This window comes from Anarrhichthys ocellatus, unplaced genomic scaffold (assembly GCF_004355925.1).
Source record: "Anarrhichthys ocellatus isolate YVR2014 unplaced genomic scaffold, GSC_Weel_1.0 scaffold9, whole genome shotgun sequence".
Taxonomy (NCBI): Eukaryota; Metazoa; Chordata; class Actinopteri; order Perciformes; family Anarhichadidae; genus Anarrhichthys; species Anarrhichthys ocellatus.
Window position 1 is genome coordinate 9,589,071 of NW_022280039.1, and position 22,582 is coordinate 9,611,652.

Consider the following 22,582-nt stretch of genomic DNA (forward strand, 5'->3'; position numbering starts at 1 on the left):
ACTACCGAGATGAACGTGATCATAAAATCAATGAATCAAGCGAGCAGGTTTTCATAGGTTTATAAATAATCCAAACATACTTATCGATTGTGCCAGCCATGAAGTAAACCATTGGAAAGCAGCAAATGGCCTCTAAGAAGTGGTTGTCTGGCCTGCGGGAAACAGGAAACATCACGAATGAGCCTGCCAGACTAATTATCTCTGGAAAACTCCAGTGACACTTTATGACACTGCTGCTGCAATTTCCTGAAATTAACTTGTTGGTCAGGGAAGTGCAGAGGCTGTATTAACTGGATTCATTTCCATGGCAAAAAAAAAAAAAAGAAAACGTATGTTTAAATTCTTAAATTCTGCAAGAGGATTTAACGGGTTGCTATGAAAACCCCCGAGGTCATCACTCAGCTTTCTTGGCTCTCGGTCGGCATAGTTTATTGGTTTCAGCGACCGCAGAGATTTGGCCGAAGTTAATAAAACTCAAAGTGAGTTGGAGCAGAAAACACACACCAGACACAGAAATGTTTACATACCCTAACACACTTCCTAGGCTTTCTTATGCAGGGACGATTGAATAATGCAAAAGCCATTTCTTTGAAGTAACGCTAACCCATAGTTCCAACTGTGCTCAGCTGACTGCTTTTTGGTTGTTTTAAATTACAAACTCACGGAGCACCGGAACATTTTTCAAAAATCTATTTCATGCATCCACAAGCAAATGCAAAAAAACACGAACACACAAACGGGCACATCCACATCCTCACACATTTTGAACTTTGATTCAGTTCTCTACATGAAAAAATGCTTTTTATCAATAATGTAAAAACTATTTTCCTATACTTTGAGGCTAAGTATCCCATGTTCATCAAGCTAAAATAACTAACTCTAACAGCAAAAAATTCTGTCACTTTCATTTTATGCTCATATTAAAAAAGCAGATCATTTTTTATCTGTATCAAACTCTGAGATAATTGAAATAAAGAACTAACTACAGAATTGTAATAAAAAGTTCTAATACCACTAAACCTTTATCAACATGAATGCACAGCTGTATCAGTCTACTGTCTATCTGCATACCATCTCATCTTTATAGTGTTAAACTGTAACTATCGGTGTAGGTAGTCCATGTGTTAGAGAGGCCTCTATACAAACGCATTACTCTCGAGTTTTTTGAAGTCATCATGAAAACGTCGGTGGTTTTACGTCCCTGTAGGAGTAAGAACAAACAAATAGGACTGTTAAAGGTCTTACTGGTTGTCCAGCAGTAGCACTATGGGGTTGAGCTCCTTCCTGGGCCGATAGTAAGCACGCAGAGGGACAACGAAATTGTAGAGACCGTTTCCCGCCGTCTCTGCGGACACGATTATCAGCTTATTCTTGAAGCCGTATGCTTTGGCATCCTCAAAGCTGCTATGTATGCAGCCCTGGACGGAGACAGACAATTCAACAGGAAGTCAGTCAGGTTTCACTTGTACTGTGCTTTTAGCAGATATTTTACATAACATACATGTGTTATGTAAAGATTGTATATAAAGATTGTGAAAAAAAGGTTAATGCATTTTTTTTTTTAGTTTAATCCTAAACTGCTTCTGTCTGCTCCTGTGTGTGAATTCACCTTGTCAAGGCGAAGGCAGCAGAATGGAGCTTTCTGTGGCAAGAGGTGGCACAGAGTTGGAGAGCTGCCGATGTAGGGCGAGTTGGGAGGGTAGCCCTTCACAAAACTGATGGAAAAACAAACAAGAATTTACCAAACTTGAACATTGTAATAACATAGTGTCAACGAACTGGAGTAATGAGAATTACCACCTCGTGGTTGTATGCCAACCCGTCAAGTTGTAATTTTGATCCATGTCTATCCGAAATGAGGTCACAGTGACATTTACTTTTGACTGCTAAATTCTAATCCGTGAGTCCAAGTTGATGTTTGTGCCAGATGACACAACCTCACACAAAAATAGTGTATCCCCGAATCCCTTTTCAATACTTTCATCATTATTCTATCATGCTAAATATCACCACTAATGACTGCCAGTAAATAACATTTATATCTTTCCGTTTGTTAAAATCGGTTTTGTTCAAATGACTGATGTTTGTAAGCCCGAAGGACTCATTCCTGCTCAACACAATCTACACAGGCAATTACAATGTTTTTGTAGTCTGTTTAGTTTTAATCGTGTCTCATTTTGTTTCGCAACAATTGTGTTAGTTTGGTTCTGCGAGCCTCAATTTGTAAAATGCCAGTTGCAATTACCCTAATCAGTTTCACGGTGCCCTCTAGTTTACCAATAAAAGAGACTTTGTTTATGGATGCATATACCGGATCACCACATGATGGCACTGTGGGACCTTGAGCAGCTCGGTCTGTTTCCTGCAGACAATGCAGTTGCCTCCATCCCCTCAACTACTGTGTCTGACATTTGTTAAAGAATAAAAACTACTCAAGTGTCGAGAGGCGCAGTAATAGGGGCTCAGAGGTTAGAAGGACCATGTTAAGTCCAACTTTATAAGACCCAATAACAGTTGCTGTTCAAAAAGACTGAGGAACAGACTGTGAGGCACAGAGGCATCCAATCTGTCCTAAAGTTATCTCCAGCTAATGAAACCACATACAGGGAAGGAAACGAGAAGAACAAAACTGCTGAGATAAATTGATTACTCTGACTCGCTGAATTGCTAGAATGGCGACTGATAGATGAGCGTTGAGGGGTGAAGATCTAAACAAGGACATACAGCATGAGCTTCACTCAAGAGGAAAAGTGATGACCCTCCCTGTCATGACATACACATTCATCACCGCCATGTCTGCACCATTACAGCATCATGACACATGGATTACATGCCTATTTCAAACCTATCACTCTCTCCTCCTACAACCACTGAGACATGAGGAAGAGGAGGTCAACAGGTGACATCAATCAAGTTTATAGAGCACAGGACGCCGGCAATATGAGGACATTTCACTTATTTTACTGCCACATGACAATACAAAACCACAAAATCTCTTTTGGGTCAATAACATCACTCACTCTGACCCTACAGAACCCTCCTCGTCTGATTGGTTGGTCTCGTCCTCCGATTGGTCGCTGAGGAGGTCGCAGGGCAGAATGGCGGAGGAGTCAGCGATCTCTAGGACAGGCGCGATGCTCGGCCTGCGGCTTCCAGAGCCGTTCTCCGTCGGCAGGGTCAGCTTGCTGCTCTCCTCGGGAGGATCAGGGTTCTGGAGGTCTATGGCCACAGTGCCTGAAAACGACGCGAGGCTATTGCATGAGCAGAAAACTAGACAGCCAGCATGTGAAATAGCATGTGCAGCACTTTTACTGTCACATGTTGTTCAGACAACAACGCATGTTTGCGCATTAATGTCTTAGTGAATCCGTAACCATTTTATCTCAGAAAACACTCTTGTGCTTTTTCATATTGTATATGTATTAGTAATACAGTCTATGTTCAGCTTATTCAGCATCTTTGCCACTCACGACCCGATCACCTGCTTTAGCTCAGCTTTACCTTGAGGAGAAAATGTATTGCTTTCATCGATGTAATTGTACTCTCAAGTTACAACAAAAGACATGCAAACAGTATTGACATTGTATGTGTGTCAATAAATATATCCCTAAAATACATCATACTAGCTTTATGATGTATGCACATATATCCGGCATATCAGATACATGATGATATATGCACAATACATATATCAAATACATGATATACTGCATGTACAATACATATAAAATCTTCGATGAGAAAATTAGATTTTAAATTTTTAAAAAGATCATTAAAATCACTAAAGAATTAAGAGGTGTTACTAACAATAAAATATCACTGTGTGCTGCACAGTGTATATCATCCTGTCAAGTGTAAAGTTTGTACTCCTTAAATTGCAGGACTACTAAATATGTGTGGAAAAGTGATGCATCATGCGCAAACTTACCATATGCAGTGGCCTGATCAACTTTCACAGGTCGAAGAAAAAGCACAACAAAATAATGTCAGCCAAGAAAGTAAAAACGCATGTAAGAAAAAAGTCATGCATAACAGTCAGCGAAAGCGTACGGCATCACCAAGGCAGCCACCACTCAGAAGTGTGAGTAAGTAAGCATCAGCAACAAAGCATCCATTTCCTCTTTGTACATGAAAACCCTTTCAACCTAACGAATGTAAAACTGTCTGCAAACTGAATACACAGCATCTTCTATCTCCTTTTCAGCTCCGAGTCTCACCCATGCTGGCGATGATGCTGTGCACGGGCAGCCTGGAGGGGGCGTCGTAGAGGCCGGACACAGACAGGCCCTTGTTGTGCTTCTCCTCCTCTTTGAAGATGAAGGCCGAGTTCTCCTCCTTGGTGATGTTGATGTAGTAGCAGGTGTCTGTGGCAGCCATGATGTGGCGGGGGCCCGGGTTAAGGAGGATGCTCTTGTTGTCCTCCCTCTTCACTCCGATCAAACACACACCATACCTGGGAGGTAAAGTTCAAAATTGTTCTTTTTTGCTCCCAAAGACATTAGTAATTACTCTGATTAGATTAAACATCATTGTAGTGTGTTGAGACTAAGCTAGTGGAAGTTTTACTAACTTCTTGTGGGCGTGGAAGGAGGCGTAGGTGAAGCTCTTCCCATCATACTCCCCAAAAAACTTGCTGTCACACAAGCGGATGTGGTAGACCTCGTTTCCAGAGCAGCGTCCATAAATCTTCTGCCACTGCTCCGGGGACATCTGCCCCTCCCTGAAACAGCATTATCATCATAGATACTTCAGTAACATGAAGTGTCAGACTTCTACAATGGACTGCTAACATACAGCAGTTTTTAAGAAAATAAAGATGTTTTGCCGAAATTAAATGTCAGACTATAATATATTGACTCAAAAGGAATTTCCAGCGAGGGCACGTTAAAATAATTTCGGACCTTATTTCCCCCTAGACTGATAAATCTATCTAACCACACAAGCTTATATTCACAATAATGATGAAGAAAAAGAGAAATGGCTGAAGTTATTTCATTTAGGCAATTCATGTCCTTTCAATGCGATAACATTTAAATTAACGACTGCCAAAAGGAAGTCTATTCCCAGTCCTGTCACCTTCACAGCCCCAAGTCAGGGCAAGTTATTCAAATTAAAATGGAAGAGCAGTGAAGATATAGTGGTCACCTTGCACAGAATAATAAAAAAACACAGCTAGATTTATTGCCAAGCAAGAACCAGGGTAATGTTTACTGACTTGACAGAGACAAGTTTCTGCAATGGTGACCGTACAGTAGTCAGCTCTGTAGAGACAACAAGCAGCTACAGTCTGTATAAAACACCTCTGCTGCAGGAGCGATAGGCACCTTTCTCTATTACTCATCATCAAGTGAGATTCTTTCAACAGGAATAATGACACAAAGGGATATTAAACATTAACAGAGCAACCTGATTTAGCAAGAGACAGAAGATGTCAAGCTCTCCTGCTACTGCTTAAAAACATATCGAGCCAAGCAAAGATAACTAGGGTCACTAACAAGTTTAATGTTTTAAGAAAGCTGTAAACTTAAATTACAGTTTTAACTAAATAACCTTAAAGGAATAGTTGGGAGATAAGCTTCTTTGCTTGCTGGGTTGAAAATATTGATACTACTCTCACATCCATCCGGTACACAAGAATCTGCAGCCAGAAGACAGTTAGCTTAGCTTAGCATAACAACTAGAAACAGGGGGAAAAACAGCCTGGCACTGTCAGAAGGTAATAAAATCTGCCTACCAGGATCTCTAGAGCTCACTGTTTCACAGCATCTTATTCATTTAATCCGTTCACAAACCTGTTGGTAGGCAAATTTTGCTAGATTTGGACAGAGCTAGCTCTTTCCATCTGTTTCCAGCCTTTATGCTAAGCTAAGCTAATCATCGCATCCCATCTAATGGACAGACATTTGAGTTGGTATCGATCGACGCATCTAACTCGAGGCAAGAATGCGAATAAGTGCATTTCCTCAGGGATCAAAATTCAAACGATTAGATTACTTAGACTGTAAGAGCACTTTCTTATATTTGATAACTTTTAAATTACCTCAACTTGCAAAGCATGTACAGTATATTACTTTGAGAAAGTTGCAGGACCGTAGCATGGATAGCACTGCAAATCCACAAACGCTAATGTTAATTGTCGTTATTGTAAAGTAGTAGCGTGTACTCACTGTCCTCTGGAGGTGTGAACCAGGAGTGTGACTAAGGTGGACGTGGCGGGACACACACAGTTCAATGCCAACATGGCATACTTGAACTCCTCTTCACATACTACGTGATCTGATTGAAATGGATACATTGCAATGATACAGTATGTTAGACTGAGGCTGGGTTGCACCAACAAGGATTTAACTGCAAATCATGTTGCATATAACTTTAAAACTATCTTAAAATTAGGATTTAAACTAGACCTCTCTTTAAACATCAGTTTAGTTTTTACACTTAAAACAGTTTAACTTTTAAAATGGCTGCCTTTTTTAAATGGATTGAGTAAAATAATCAAGTAATCAATAAGTAGGCAGTCTTCACAGCACTTACCTGCAAACTTCACATGGAATTTATTTTCTGGTTTGAGAATTTGGACGTAGAGAGGGCAATTTGGAGCAAAATCTTTTGCAGCCCAAGCCCTCAAAATAGTCTGATGATCCTGTGGGACAAGAAAAGGCTCCATTTCACTCATCCAGCAACTCATTTGTAAATGCAATCTGAATTTTATGGACCATAAAGTTTTCACTCAGTGACTCAATGTGATCCCAATACTCAATGGCAGGGCCACAAAATCACAACGTCGTATGAATATCTCAAACGTTCTCGGCTAAATTGTAATGGAGGGGAGTGTGAGGGGGGAAATTGCTCCATTTAAATCATTGGTATCGTGAGATAGTTTGTAGTGGACTTTAAAACTCCTGTTGACGAGACTCACAGCAGCAGTTCGGTCGACCTCGTTCCTGCTGCTGAGGATGAAGCAGGCCTCGGCATCGTCCATCCTGAGCACAGATGGAGAGAAGAGACAGAAAGAAACAAAGACAGACGTTTCACGGGTTGACTGTGAGGAGGACATTCAGCCAAACATAAAGTTCATTATTTACAGAGATCAATGCTTTGTAGAAAAGCCAGGCAGGGGTGAGTACTAATGTCCTGTGACAAAAGCTTAACGGCTCCATTCTAGTGTGAAAACAATCCTGCTGATATTTGACTTAAGAGCGCAGCGCGAGCGACACACGAGGGGCAGAGATCATTCATTTGTGACAGTAGACACACGTGAACTGCTGTATGAAAAGTTTGAAATCCTTCAGCCTAGCAGGGCTGATGTTTCCATGGGGCTTACCTGTCTGGGTGATTTTATTTATCACATGTTGGTGCGTGGAATCGAAACACCTGCATAACGTTGCACATTGAAGAGGGGCTCTTAAAAAAAAGGAGACGGGCTCCTGGACAGATTTATTTTAATTCACACTATCATGTCCTAGTGAGAGGAACTTAGACTCCATTTCACTGGTCATTCTCATCATAAGCTGCAAAACGTCTGCCAGCCAGCAGCAGGATCCGCCTGAACGGCACGTTGGGGCTGGAATACTTAGTAGGGACAGAGACAATATGAACAGGTCAAACATATTCCAGTGTGATTATTACCAGTCTGTATTGCTGCCCCATCCTATGTGGCCTTTGATGTGAGCAGATGATCAATGTAGATTGAAATCCCATTACACTGATGTGCAAGCAGAGGGCAGCCAAGTGAACGTGTAAGTACCCTGGACTCTGATTTTCCAGTGGAGGACTTAAACTTTACTGTAATTTAAAGATTCTTATTCAGAAAGTAAAATGAATAAAACATAGATTTTGTGCTAGACTTAAAGTCAAACCTTTTAAACGACATTATATGCAGGTTGAATGACTGACTTTGTTAGACATTAAAACAGGGCCTGGTTTCATATAGCCTGATAATCACATTGAGTTGCCATTAAATACACTAGTCGGTGCATACAGTATATGCGGTTTTATAAAGAAAGGTGGAATCAGAGATGTAATAACTCACTTGGCCCTCATCAAGTCCTGGTCCTTGAGGGCAGATCCTTGAAGGTAGATGACCCTCTGGGACCACAGAGGGATTTGGAGGATACGGCGAACCTGAATGTCTATCTCCGTTGGACACAGGATCACCACATAGTAGTCCTGCAAAACAAGGTTTACGAATGCATTTATTTGAATCATGCAATATTAGATAATGTACAGGCTTTTACAGCTAGCTGCATATCCTGCATTTATCCTACAGCAATACTACACAAAATAAAGTTTGTGAATTTAAACATAAATCTATGGTTATATTCATCCTGCTTATCACTTAACCATTCATATGCTGCCTTGATTTTTCATGTATGGTATTTATACTGACTACATACAACTGTTTTGTTTTGGTACCTGTAGTCTCGGATGAGCGTAGAACTCGTTCAGGAAATCCATCAGCAGGTCAATCTTCAGCGAGCTGACGCACAACACCACATGTTTCTCTGTCTGCGCCCGGTGGCGGCTGTAGTTCCCTCCTAACTTCTGGCTCTCTATCCACAGGTATGCTAGTTCTTCAAACTGACAAAACAACAACGCAAGACTTAAATTAATAATAAATGACAGATTGATTAGCTGTCTGGACACGGAAAAACTGAAGTGAAAGTTTGCCAGGCAGCAGGAGTTCATTTGTATTGCTTCCCCAGCACGTCTGGGGAATACTCAAACAAGCGTTTGTGATCTTTAGAAATAAATCACACAGTGAATAGGTAGATTTATCATGCAGCAAGCGTGAGCCGATAGGACTCGGCCTGAATTTTGAGTAATATTTGCAGACGTCTTCTGCAGCCAGGAATGCCAGAGGAGAATGCACTTTATTAAGTTTGTACTTTCTGTAGCCTGTGATAGCTGGAAGAAAATGTAATTTCATATTTGATAATAGTCCCACAAAGGTCATCACTAGATGCAGAACATGACAAGAATTGCTAACGATGAGACTTACCAAGGTGTGGAACCCTTGGGGGGAAAAAACAGGTTAGTTCACCCTGCAGTCACTACCTGCAGCGGGAGCACCACCAGCGCAACACAGATGAGAATGACCACCAGCAGCTTGGAGGGCCAGATCTGTGGCGTGACGTCCCCGTAGCCCACAGTGGAGAAGGTGACGATGCAGAAGTAGAAGGAATCAAACAGGTCCAGGTGCTTCCCGGCTCTCTCTAGATGCTGGATCCCACAAGCTCTGCAGAAAGATGAGGAATTACACTTTATGATGCTACATCAGACATGTCTCCTATGGGTAAAGATAATTCAAATAAGTAAGCTTACTAGGGAAAGCTGTTTTAGCCCGGTGGACTGGATATAAAACTCAATTTGCCCGAGGTCAAAGGGCAGTAGAGTAAATACACCTTAGGCTCCACATCAGTGTGTCATTTAAAGTGACACTATTGATTGCTCCGTCGGTTCCACCTCCCAGCTTGTGCTAATAAGTAATTTGTGTTTTTTACATTGACAAGTTGGAGATTTAATGAATCAATCAATGGGGATTTCTGACTGGACAGAGTGGAGTGGAGGAGGTGGGTGTAGGCCAAAGCACAAGAAGGTGCTTAAAGGTACAGTGTGTAGACATTTAGAGGGACAAACTGGTAGAAATGGAGTATAATATTATTAGTTACGTTTTTTTTAAGAGTATAATCACCTGAAAATATAAATATTTGTGTTTCGATTACCTTAGAATTAGCCGTTTGTAACTACATACGGAGTGGGTCCTATTCACGCAGCTGGCCGTCATGTTTCTAGCCCAGATTGGACAAACGAAACTAACGTTTTTGTGAAACTATGATGTACGGAAAAATAAGAACGGTCAGCTGTGTTTTTCTCTTAATTCATCACATTGTCCTGCCGTGTTTTCTTGTTGTTAGTTCTTGTGTTTCACTGCTGTTCATCACCATTGTGTAATGATCTACCTTGTCCACCACATACTACTGCAGCTGTGGTAAAGATGATGTTTTTTGGGCCATGTGGTGCACAGTTCAGAGAAAACAGATTTAGCAGGAAATGCATGTTTGTGTTTAACAAGAACAGAGGTTCACTCACCCAGTGAAAACCAGACACAGTAAGGTGCAGATGAGGATGCACACCTGGTTGAACATGGCAGAGTGGGTCCTCTGGATGGCACGATGGAAGTCATTCTGGACATGGGAAAAAGAGATTACCAGATAGCTGGGTTTTTATTACCATATCCATACCAGTGACTGATAAGTAAGATACATTGCCAACTATAAGATGTGTAAGTTCTCCAGTCAAACAATGCTAAAAAAAAGGCAGTTACTGTCTTTATATTTATTAACTTTGCCCTGATGATGGCCATGATGGATATAAATTATTAACAAACTTTACACACAGTCTATAACCAACTCCACTGTCCTTTGTTGTCATACTACATTGTGTTTTCTCCTACTCCCGTCTTGAAATGTAGCAGCTCACGACTCATTTCCCGTTGCACCTTGTTAGCATGTTCTGCCTGCCACCGCCTCCCTTCATCGCCTCTCCAAACTGTCCCTGTTTTCTCTCCATGTGCTGGTCCACTTGGCCTCGGATTCTACCATCTGCCCAACTACCGCCTTGGCATGAGGCTCTTACTCTGTCATGTTCTCATCTGAATCACAGCGAGAGAACACACTACGCCAGTTGGTTATCATCTAATTGCTTTGAATTCCATGTAACAGCACCTACTGTATGGTAAATCCTGGACACTATTGATACTACAACAGCAGAATTCTGTGAACCCGGCATTTGTATCCCTTATATGTTTTTATGCTGCATTGCAGTGTTTTGTTTTGCCTGCATTTGCTGTTGGTTCTGCATGTGTTTGAAATGTGCTGTAGCCCCCAAAAACTACATTTATCATTTTCTTGTTCCGTACAGGCCTACAGTGCATTAAGTATTTGCACGCTTTGCAGTTGCATCATTAATCCCCCCCAGCAACAGCTGCTGGTGGCGAGTGGGAGTCAGAAGTAGCTGCCTATGAAACCATTCATAAAAGATACATACCTTGAAAAAAAATGCTGTAATATAGATGTGTGTCTGTTTAATTTTAAACCAGAATTCATATAATTTCTTAGGAAATTGTGTAAAAATGTCCTAGCGCCTCTTATCTTTTCTCTAAACAAGAGTCGGCTCAGTTACCCTGATCGAACGGTTGGTGTTGGCGTTTAAATTAGCCAGCAACCTAATTTATCAAAGCAACCAGCGTTAACAGCAACCATTGCCAACAATGTTACACAAACTAGTAGCAAATAACACTAGCCTCAGAAAGATGCATTGGCTGGTGCACAGTGTCAGCTCAATTGAATTCTCTTCGGATTGCTAAATTGTATAAACCCAGTCAGCCTTTATTGCCCATGAGCTAAGGGCCTCCAATATGGCTGTGACAGGATGGATAATGTACCTTCAAAGCCCTCAGTGGTAAAACAACAAACAAGCACAAACATGAGTTCCGTGTGCTCTTTTTTTTATGCATTACAGCTATTGAAAATACTTACGATCATGTTCTCCAGGGCACCTTTGGCAAGCCAGCAGTTAAGAAACACCGGGACGAAGATGTTTCTCAATGGATGCCAGAAGATCTTAAGGAAGAGAGGAAAGAAAGACGGAAGAGAGAAAGGGTGAGAAACATCAGTGACATATTTATTCGTCAACATAGCTGAGACGCGAAAGGAAATCGTTATTCTCGATACAGGGAAGACAATAAATTGACCCTTGGATGAGGTACACAGTAATTGGGCATTAACATTAGATTATCGTATTGCTCAGAGCAATGACCTTGAGTGTTAATACATTTTCTAATGGACCATATTGACTGCTCAGTTAATTAAATGAATTACTCACTGTGATTATAAATGGCACTGAATTGATCATCTCCAATATGAAGGTTATCTGGAAGATCTGCTCCCAAATGTTCCCCTGGAAAGCAAATTGATGGGAAGTGATTCAATAAACCAGCGACAGCGCAGATTGTTTCAGAGAGAAGATAATGACCGTTGTGGGAAGTCAGCCGAGACATGAAAACAATACTGTAAAACAGGCAAGAGGCAATGCTTTTGAATGTTATGAGTTGTAACTCCGTGTTACTCTAATAATACCATTAAAAATTCATTCTTTGGTACAAACAATTTCTGTATTGATCGGAGTTCCTCAAAGCTGGAACGGAGAGGTTGGTAATTATAGTTGAGTCGGGAAACAACACTCCTCATTGACCTGGTTTTGTTCTTCAGGCATTCAATGCACAATGCAAGTGCATGTTTGTGGAGCATGTTAATGATGCTTTGCTACTGCGCAGTGTGTATATACAGAAACAGAAATATTATACTATTCTTTGTAATTAAATCTCTCTCCATCACAAATGCTTTCTTCTAGATCTTAATGACTTTTTGAAGAGTTTACTTTGTAATTTAATGTATGTTGAATTCTCTGCTCTTGCTTTCAGACATGCATTATGTAAATTAAGATTATTAGTGCCCTCGAACTATTACATGCTGAATTATGTATTTAATAAGGCCTTGAATGAAGGAAAGCTAAGCTAAGAAAAGGAAAACACTTTGTGGACACTGGCAAGATGTAGGCCAGTTAATAAAGTATTTACATACAGTGACAGTATGGTGGCAACTAAGCACAGTCAGTGTGTGGGTCTGAATACTAATCACATATTGAGCAGCAAGGTTTACAAGGTTCAGTTTAGTGGTGGCCTTCGTCGATAATGCTTTTAAAAAGCTTAGTGAAGAAAATAAAAGTGTGTGACATCATTTTTGCAGTAGCTGAAAAAAGGAGATTTGTTCCTTCTTAAATATACGTAGTTAGTCCCTAAACAGTCCTCTGACAAAAGGGAAAAAAAGACATGGCAAGACATAAAAAGGATAAAAGAAACTGCAAATAATAAAACCCAGACAAAACGTCAGTGGATCACCACAGGGGGAGGAAGCTGAAACCTACAGAACATGTCCGAGAGACACGGACAGTCTCAGAGCAGCAAAGCTAAAGCTAAAATATCCAAGCAAAGACCATATTTCAGGTTGTATTTCTACTGTTGTACTGGACTGCATTACATCGCAGGGACTTTTCAATATGCTGTCAACCTCTTTATCAAACTGTACATCTCCCTCTGCTTATTCCTGCTCTTTAGGAGGAATCTCACACAAAGACTGACCCTTTGTATTAATGGTAACTTGAGTTATTTCCATAGAATACATAATGCTGATATCTTCGCTCACTAACTTGCACAGTGCTCCCTTTAAATGCATATCAAAACCATTGGAGAGGAACAAAGTGCACCTTTAGAGGACTCGCATAGATGAAACAAAAACAGCACTTCCAGCCCTGTGACCTGGTTTATGTAACTTGTAACTGTGCGTGGTGTCTGAGTCTAAATTTAGGGGCTAAAGTCTTCTAGCCCCGTGTCTCTGATAGGTGCATGGGCACTTGGACTGGACACTGAAAGCTGTCGGCTCATGAGGGAGTAGAAACGAGGTGTGCTGGACTTTTAATCAGACAGCTGTAAGGCATCAGCTCGGATTAAAGAGAGAAACTGTGCACCAGTTGCTTACCTTGTAGCTGAGATATGTGATGAGCACGGTCTCCAAGAAACTGATTAAGGCCACTGTCACCTGGAAAAGAGGAGACCAGTGAAGCCAGCAACAGCAAACTCATCTCTTCTGCTCTGCAGTGCTTGTATCTAATAAATGGCTGCTCATGTCTCTGGGTTGCTTGAAGATTTAGTTCAAACAGTGGAATTTGATTCACGTCTACTTTCATTTGGAGTGTTATTAGTCTCACCTGTATCGCCCATACAGATTCCCGTCTTTCAACGCAGAAAATCAACGACCTGTCAAAAACCATATGAAAGTTTTCTTAGGTGCATCTCCATATAATTGCAACATCAACAATGAACATGCTTCAGTTTATAAACAAATGCCATGAAGACTGAAACATACCAGTCGATTCCTGCCGAGTCTACTGTACTGTTGTTGCTCCGACATATTGCAGTGTGGAGATTAAAACTAACAGGGGAAACACAAAAAGAGCGTGAACGTGTGTGTGTGTGTGTGTGTGGAAACATTTTGTTCAGCTGTTATGTTGCCATAAAGAAGAAACCCACATGTCTCTAAAAGCTGCTGGCAGTGAGAACAATACACACAATCAAACTACTTCCACATGACTGCACAGACGGAGCAACACACACAAATAAAATCCTTTCAAAATAAATAAGAAAACATTAAGATGGCGCCTGGGTGAAGCCATCAAAAACACACATTTAATGTAGTTTTAATATAAATTAATGTTCTCTGGATTCATTATTTCATTCACATTTGTTGCTCTATGCACATGGAAAGGGAAAAAATCCTCTGGCATACCAAAGTCATGTAGTTAACTTCAAATATAATACCAGAGGATAATGATAGATGGCATTAAAGGTGATAAGGAGGTAAGAGAAAGGTTTCTTCAAAAAACAGTTTCTGGACAGTTACAGCCTTTTCTGAAGCAAAGGATGCAGCATTAACTTTACTAAGCATCAAAACATAGAGGAAATATAGGCACATCTGGGATGACTGATAAGTGGGGCTGCAGAGTGACTCTCACCATGGGTTGTCGTCGACCTCCTTGGGGTTATCCAGGCTGACCCTCAGCATGTAGAGGGCACAGGTGAGAATCTTCAGTGAGAAGTTGAACAGGCGGATTCTCAGGCCTGTGGACCAACAAAGACAAACGGTCTGGCTTACCGGAAGAGATGATCACCTGAAAATGAGTTTGTTTAGGTCTCTGACATTGTGGTTGGGATGCTTAAAGCTCTGCACACTTTTTACACAATCGTCCACCATGTAAAGTTCAGACCCTCCAGTTGTTATGACCGCCTCTGTCATTGTGAGTCTACTGCTGACGACAGGCGCAGCCAGATCTCTCCTCAGTAGAAAGTTGATACTGCTTGAACAGCAGTTGTTTAGGTGCATAAACGGCTTTTAGTGAAAGGCTTAAAGAGGCCAGATGTGTCGAAGCCCTGAAGCATGACTAATGTAGTTCTATGCTGCTCTGGCACCCCGTCACAACAGGTATCCTCTGATGCATGGCTTTCAAACCCTCCAAGAATAACACCGGCACTGTTATGGGCGTCTAATATGAAGATGGACTACACAGAGCAAGATAAATGACCGACGGGATGGCACAGAAATAGGCAAGGGGGATTGTAATGTTTGTCGAATCACAATTCCCTGTTTAAATAAGTGCAGTCAATTACTGGTAAGCACACACCACCACCAAATATGCGGAAACAGCCACTTGGGTGCAGACATGCCTGCTGGGCAGAGGGTGGTAGTTGTATTACCCAATTCCAATCAGCCTCAGCAGCTTCCCTAATATCTCGTGACACGACCTCTTCAGATGAAGCCGGTGTCGATGTTAAAATGATTTACAAAGAGAGCTGAGATGGCATAGAGCAACGGACCCCTGCAGCCTGGTCTGACATTTTTCTTCGAGTCTGCCGTTTTATGTCAAAGACTGCGGTGGCTTAGTGACGGTGACACGTTGAGGGAAAGACGGCAGATGTCAGTGCCGAGGATACGTTAACGACGTGTTCTACCAGAGACACAGAGTTCCCTTAGTGAACGTTTGTACAACTAGACGCAAAAGAGTGGCTTCCAGAACTGCTGTGCTGCACCAATGTCTCTTTCAGTGATGTTGTGGCATCGCCACTTTTCTCTCCTATTGAGAAAAACCCTGCAATGCTGCCTCGTTTCTCAACAAATGAGCCACTCTCTCTGTCCTTGCTGTGCGCACATACTGTACAATGCTTCACAATGAGCCAGCTAATGTACCGATAAAATCCAACTGAGTCCCAAGTGAAAAAAGGAATTTAATAAGCGTCATCACTGACTGCAATTTCCCTACATTATGCTTTTATTTGTTCATTTAGCTCTGAGTATATCTAGCGGCAGCAAGCCTCTTTTGCATTACGGGAAGAGAGGAGAACGGTGGGATGCTCCCCGTCGGCTGTACTTACTTGACCTTTGGTTTTTGATGAAGAAAAGCTTCAGCCTCTCCTTGAAGGTGTTTTCGTTCACATAGAACTCCACCTGCACCCTGTGGGGAGCAGTCACATGATGTCAGTGTAAATGTACACAGGTGAGCATGCACGCAGCACCGCCTGCCAACATATATACACAGAAATGACCAGACAGTGTCAATCATACCTTGGTATTATATAGAATATCAGGTGGGAGACAAAGCAGTGGATATGCAGTGAGATTACTTTGGCTGCAGACTAAGACAATACCGGAGCATCGGTACAGATACCAAAATGATATACTTGGTTTAAGCAATAGAAACACGTTTTGCAACAAAAATAAATATGCTATTTATTCCTGTTATTCCTGTTTGGATAAAAAGTACAGTGTCCAGCCGTTTCAGGAAACCATTAAGCCTTTCTATACTTGATGCAAAGGATACATTTCTGTCAATACATAAAAAGGACTGAGGTTTGATACCCAGCCTTATTTTACATCCTGCTATTGTTCAACAAAAATGTTGGGAATGTTAATTGTGCCATTGCTATAATTGTGTTGGGTTAAGCTTTCCAGTAAAAAAAAAAAAAAGAAAAGCATGTGCTTTGTGTGGAAATCTAGTGCAGGAAAAGATGGGCAAGTCTCCCTTCTGATAACACTAATCCCATTACCCTCCATTTACCATCAGTCGGTGCATAGAGCTCTCCTTCACTATGCAACAAAATCACCCACAAATGCATATGAGCTTGAAACTCAATGTGCAGCACTGGTACTTGTTAAATAATGCAGATTATTACATGAATAAATGGCCCATTTTTTTCAAACACTGACAGTCTCCTAATAATGCACCAGCTAGGACTTACATGCATACTGTAAAGATATGACACATGCGAAGGTAAGGTCTTATTAAATGCTCTACTGAGACATTCGATCATGCAAATTGATCAATGTGTGCGTGTAACGGGGACCAAGGAGGGTTTAATACTTTCCATTCGTTCTTGATATTTCATAAACCCATTTAGTACCAAACCACATAATCTGAAATGTTGTGTGTACGACAGTCTGTCTCACTCCGGTAAAGACCATTTTCTTCACATATACAAGTGAGAACATGAACAAACTTCCTGCTATATATTGACCATTATCACAAAAGAGTCCATGAATAAATTACAATCAGCTCCCTCCTGAAAAACTAGGCTACTTCAAATCACATGGACTGTTTTCTCACTGACAAATCCGAAGCAATAAAGGTTTTGGCGACATAATGGACTGTGACCAGGAACTTGACCAAACGACCGCTTAAGCACTGTACTGTAGATGAATACAGGTAGTGGGACAGGCCTATTAACAGTTTCTGTAATGTAGAGAGAGCTTGTTGTCACTAATGAGCATGGAGGGGAATTAACTATGGCCTCGTTGTTCCAGGAGGGACCCTTTAGATAGCCTTCCACCCTGCCTGACAAGATGAATAAAGAGTGCAAGAAGGCAAGAGAGGAGAGCAATTACAGCAGCCAAATCCCAAGATAGGCATGTATGTGCAGATTAAGAGTGTAGGTGGAAGAAAGAACATGAGATATGAACCATATTCCAGCTGTTCCCCTCTCTCCCTCTTCCAGGCTCTATTGCCATGGAGACAGCTTCACGGCAGGCTGTGTGTTATGCGTTTCCAGTGCAAGTAGTTAGCCGTAGCTACACACATACACGCACATTTTATTGTCTATAGGCACCAACCACACACTCACACACACACACCCCCCCCCCCCCCCGACTGCTCTATCATCAGTGGCTTATCAGGGGATCAGGAACGTGTGTCGTCTCCATTGACACAGCTGTCAGAATAGACATATAGGCAACAGCTACACAAGCTTCATGTTTACCCAGCTTGACTACAGACACCTGACCTGTATTACAGTCTGTAAACATTTGGGCGGAGACACATTGTCTGTAGCGTTGGCTCTGTATTTGATCAGATTTTATTTGAAACGAAACAATGATTATGAGGGTAATGACTGACTTTTAGCCCGGTTTGAGGGTGTTTTTATCCACACTGGATGAACCGTGTAGTGCTGCTATTGTAACATTATTAGTTATTCTAGCAGCATAGCTCTTCCTTGCTCCAACTCTTTTGCTGGTTGTTTAATATCATTGGATCTCATGCAAGAATATTTCCGTATTCTTACGTCAGATTCAGCAAACGCTCCTGACTTCAGATAACCGTGTAAATGACCTGTGCAAACATGATGAATGTCACCGGTGCATAAATAACTGCGTAATTAAGGCTCCAATAATACTGTATAAGGCAACATATTCAAAGTCAGAAAATACACAACCCATTAGCGAGAATAAAAAATACATGGCTACAATCCACACTTGACCAAATATGAACACCTTCAAAGTCTGTAATCCGCACTTTAATTTCATAATAATTTGATTTCAAATTCACACAGTAAAAGTGATGAGTAGAGCCGAAAAAGGAAAATGTGACCCCGTCAAACACTTACAGATCTCTGAAAGGCCCTGTGCATTTGGTCATTTTTCTAAGTAGCTCTGACTTGAGCTACAAATAGCACTTTCTTTCAGCTTGGCGACTGCCAGTAGCTGCAGACCCACAGCAGTACCTTTTAAGTACTTACGCTCTTTTCTTCGGCATCTCTGTCGTCTGCAAACCATCAGCACCAATCTATGGCCATTAGTCAGGCTTCGCAAATATAAACAAGAGCAGTTTGAATATCCAAGAGGGCAGGTAGCATCCAACAGGTTGCTACTTCCTAACCTCAGGAAGAGACTCTGTGTTAAAGTGGCACACGCAAACACAAATACACGGAGTACACAGTGACCGTTGCCAGTGATAGGATTACAATTTGATGCCCCCTTGCCTGAAACACAGAGAGTACACAACTGCATTATAGACTAAATAAAACATCACACAGTCTGTTGACCTCAAGATATTCTGGCTTACAGAACAGAGCTGTTCGAACGCCTGCATTAATTCTAGTGAAGGGAAGAGACCAGATGCTCTGCGCCATATGGAATACACGTCAGAAGATTGCAGGGGCAAGCACAGGTAAACAGCAGTATCAGTATAGCCTCGTGCAACATCGGCGTGGACTAAAATGATCAAGGGAACTCTGGGAGGAAGCTACAAAACGTCTATCCCGAGACAACCCTGCGTCCAACAAAAATACATTACCATACAATTTATCTGCACTCTCAATTATATTTCGAGGGAAACTCATCTGCTATTTGGTTAGGTTTAGTTGAAAACATTAATATTTGGCTTAAAATGGCTATGGAATTCAAAATAATACTAGCACTGATGCTCTTGATTAAAAAGAGCAATCAAATCCTGTACAGTCTTGTAATATCCAGTCTTGTTGAGGGCATTTTATAGTGTACAATCAGCATAAAGTACCCCAGTTAAATAACTACATTACCACAAGTTTTGGCATATCAACAGATGTGGCAATCATCTGTCCAGTTATCTCTGACCAATCAGAGTTAAACTACACACCAGGGTTCAACGCAAATGTTTCTCTTAACTTGCCCGATGTGGCATGTGGCTCAGAAATCGACCTGATCAAAAAAAAATATGAAAATTCATAAGCTGTGGATATCTTAGTTGTCCTCTACTTCAGTTCCACCGAGCTGCATCTAAAACTTCTCATGGGCCAGACATGGGCTGTTGCAAATGTGAAAAGTACTTTGTTAAATGGATACTGGAAGCAGGACTGTCAACAGGAACATGTACAAGTTTCTGTTATAAATCAGATGTGGGGAGGATAAACACCTTAATGGGAGCTGGGAGGCCTGTGGGCTAATAGGATGAACGTGTAAGAGCAGGCAGAGGTCATTTCTGGTCCTCTAAGGCATCCGAGCACTCTGTACGCGGCTGTATATGTGCGTTGGAGTTGTGGAGAGGGTCCTAGCTATTCTGCGTGTGCACGTGTTCAAGGACGTAGAAATCCCTGAAGCATTTTGTTCTAAAGCTTTTGCTCGTGTAAGTGCACAGCAGCACAATTTATTATATTTTAGCCTTGAATCAGCATGTCAAAGACGCTGATTCAAAGCAGTTGTCACGTGTCTATCAAGGTCTGTAAAGGAGTTCTGACACAAATGCGCAGTTTTAATGAGAGTGCTGCTCACTTTATGGATGACTACACCGTTTGTGTAATACCAAATGAATCTTCCTGTTGACTGAAGTGAAGATTTCAAGAGCACAGAAGCTAAATTGCTGAATCGTTGGATAACACGCTAGACAGTCCCTGAGACAGGTTAATCCACATGAAAGAGATTTTCCTTATTCCTAAAAAGAGACAATTACAGAACATGTCCAACCCAGAAAAACAGAGGATTTAGGAGGATGCTGGTTGAGTGCAATGAACGCAAAACAAAACCAGACCAACTCTGCATTGGACTGTTGACCAGTTCTGTGAAAGAAACGGAACATCTATGCAAGGTGGTTATGTCGGCTTCTGAGCTAAATTGGCCACAGACGCCATTAATGACCAATGTGCTGTCCAGTTAGTAGGTTTGTTGCTCACTGTTTGATGATCCAACATGGTATGTGTGGTCCAAGGGTTGTTTGAATGGTGTATTCGAGTTGATGCTTAGGGATGAACTGCTTTGACCCAAACAAACACTCCCCAGAAAATAATAATAACCAAAACATGGGTCTTCCACAGTCCACCCACTTATTTTCAGCACACCTACTCTCAATATCAGCTTCCTGATATGCGAGGTCAGGTGACACTGTTCACTGTTTTAGCACCACTAGGTTCTGCCATACTATTTACATTGAGGTAATTGGATACAAAAATGAATCATAAAAGCTTACCAGAAAAGGCTCCAACAGGGGTTTTACAGATCCAAACCCCTAAATTCCCCTTAGGTTTAGGCTCGGCACTGTAAAAAAAAACAACCTCAGGGCATAAACGGGGCACGAGAGCATGAATGCTGTCAGATTGGACAATGGCATTTTTAGGACCTTGTAAATAAAGCCACAAGGGGTTGTACAAGATCTGCTGCAAAATGGCAGATTAAGTTAAATGTGCTCCGTCTGAGAAATATGAGAAGAAATGATATCCAAAAAAAAGGCTATTTTCTTGTATGATTGTCAGATGAAAGCTGGAACGCTCTAGAACATGGGCCTGGTCTTGAATGTGCAGCAATTTGCCATGAAAATAAAAAAAGATTGAGGCCTCTAAAATCTTCACATGAGCAAGGTTGAGACTCACTATTCCCTCCCCAACAGTACAGTGTTCTGTTTAGTAGGGGGAATGATGATGGCAGGGATTCTCAACTGAATGTGAAATTGTTTCACAACCAAATGAAAGTGAAGTCAAAGAACATTTGAATGTTTCATTTACTGCTCGATTGACATCAAGAAAATGTGTCTTCTCTTGTCAGACAGTACCACTTTCAGAAAACAGAGATCTAGTCTTATCACACCAGCCTCTGTACACACTACGGAGACAGCAATAACAGCATGCCATTTGAAAGGACTACAGTAGGTAGCAGCATTACAAACACATGTCAAGCAGTGTCAAATAAAGCCTTCAGAAACGAAGGCAATGTTTCTTTCACATCGCGTTACAGAATAAAATCCACCTTAAGTTACTTCCACTATCGTACAGTACATATCACAATTCTGATGCTCAATGTATTCCAGAAGTAGTTTGTTATAACCTGCTACCTACCTAGTGTGCGTAGTACCCAGGCACGTCTCGGTATAAAGCACCTCCATATTGAGAGGAACCCAGCTGTGGTGATTCGAGCACCCACCAAGAATGCACCTTGAGCACCCTAGACCGAGATCATATTGGAGGTTTCATAATGTGCTGCTGCTGAACACAGAGAGAGGCTTGTGTTGCCGTTTGATTCTGGTGCACTGAAACCAACCATTGCGGTTTTCTGAATGTGCAACGATGAACATGCTCTTTGATGAACTGAAACCAAGACATTTCCTGTGATGTTTTAATACAGTTTCAAATTATCTTTTTTTCGGCCACCGGAAGAACCTCAAGATCATTGGCTTTGTTATGTTGTGTTAATGTTAATATTTGTATCAATGGTTATGAACCTTATTCCTTTTTATAAAACAAAAGGCAATATGCTCGGTCAGCCTGAATTTCTAGAGGATCAGCAGAAAAAGAGGATAACAGTGATGAAGAGTACACTAACCTGTCAACACATGATTATAGCTCTCCACTTAGCACATCCCCAAGGATAACAATCCACTTTCCAACAGCAGTACAGCCCCAGAAAACACCACACTCAAGAGGCATCCCACCACAGCTGAGTGATGAAATCTCTGCAGCAGGTCTGCTATTGACATACAAAACTGCCAGCATGTATTGACTACATGCTGGTTGAATAAAATTTTTTTTAAATTAAAATCTACATTCATACTGCAGGCAAATCCGATTTTCTTCTCAAATCAGATCTTTAAGACAGGCTGTCTAGACTGTTATTTGCAAATGATCAGATCAGATTTGTGTGTTCAGACATCACTAACATATCTGATGGGCTGCTGTGGT

At 41.4% G+C, this 22,582-nt stretch overlaps 1 protein-coding gene across 19 annotated transcripts in view; it reads right to left on the minus strand.

Moving 5' to 3' along the window:
* The window catches only part of kcnt1b (potassium sodium-activated channel subfamily T member 1b), a 63,102-nt gene that overhangs the window by 12,384 nt on the left and 28,136 nt on the right, over positions 1 to 22,582 (minus strand). For 15 of the 19 annotated variants that reach the window (XR_004212816.1, XM_031849345.1, XM_031849334.1 and 12 more), the window contains 21 exons: positions 16,046 to 16,125; positions 14,632 to 14,737; positions 13,986 to 14,051; positions 13,828 to 13,876; positions 13,599 to 13,658; positions 11,887 to 11,961; positions 11,541 to 11,624; positions 10,093 to 10,187; positions 9,058 to 9,238; positions 8,416 to 8,580; positions 8,033 to 8,169; positions 6,920 to 6,983; positions 6,535 to 6,643; positions 6,168 to 6,276; positions 4,571 to 4,720; positions 4,218 to 4,453; positions 3,929 to 3,949; positions 3,021 to 3,234; positions 1,610 to 1,715; positions 1,246 to 1,418; positions 81 to 152 (listed from right to left, as the gene is read on the minus strand). Coding sequence is in view for 18 of the 19 variants with exons in the window: in XM_031849345.1 (XP_031705205.1) it covers positions 81 to 152; positions 1,246 to 1,418; positions 1,610 to 1,715; positions 3,021 to 3,234; positions 3,929 to 3,949; positions 4,218 to 4,453; positions 4,571 to 4,720; positions 6,168 to 6,276; positions 6,535 to 6,643; positions 6,920 to 6,983; positions 8,033 to 8,169; positions 8,416 to 8,580; positions 9,058 to 9,238; positions 10,093 to 10,187; positions 11,541 to 11,624; positions 11,887 to 11,961; positions 13,599 to 13,658; positions 13,828 to 13,876; positions 13,986 to 14,051; positions 14,632 to 14,737; positions 16,046 to 16,125 (2,352 nt within the window). In the remaining variant the exon portion in view is untranslated. The remainder of the gene's footprint in view (positions 1 to 80; positions 153 to 1,245; positions 1,419 to 1,609; positions 1,716 to 3,020; positions 3,235 to 3,928; positions 3,950 to 4,217; positions 4,454 to 4,570; positions 4,721 to 6,167; positions 6,277 to 6,534; positions 6,644 to 6,919; positions 6,984 to 8,032; positions 8,170 to 8,415; positions 8,581 to 9,057; positions 9,239 to 10,092; positions 10,188 to 11,540; positions 11,625 to 11,886; positions 11,962 to 13,598; positions 13,659 to 13,827; positions 13,877 to 13,985; positions 14,052 to 14,631; positions 14,738 to 16,045; positions 16,126 to 22,582) is intronic. The other 4 variants (XM_031849341.1, XM_031849338.1, XM_031849332.1 and 1 more) reach the window with 1 other exon arrangement.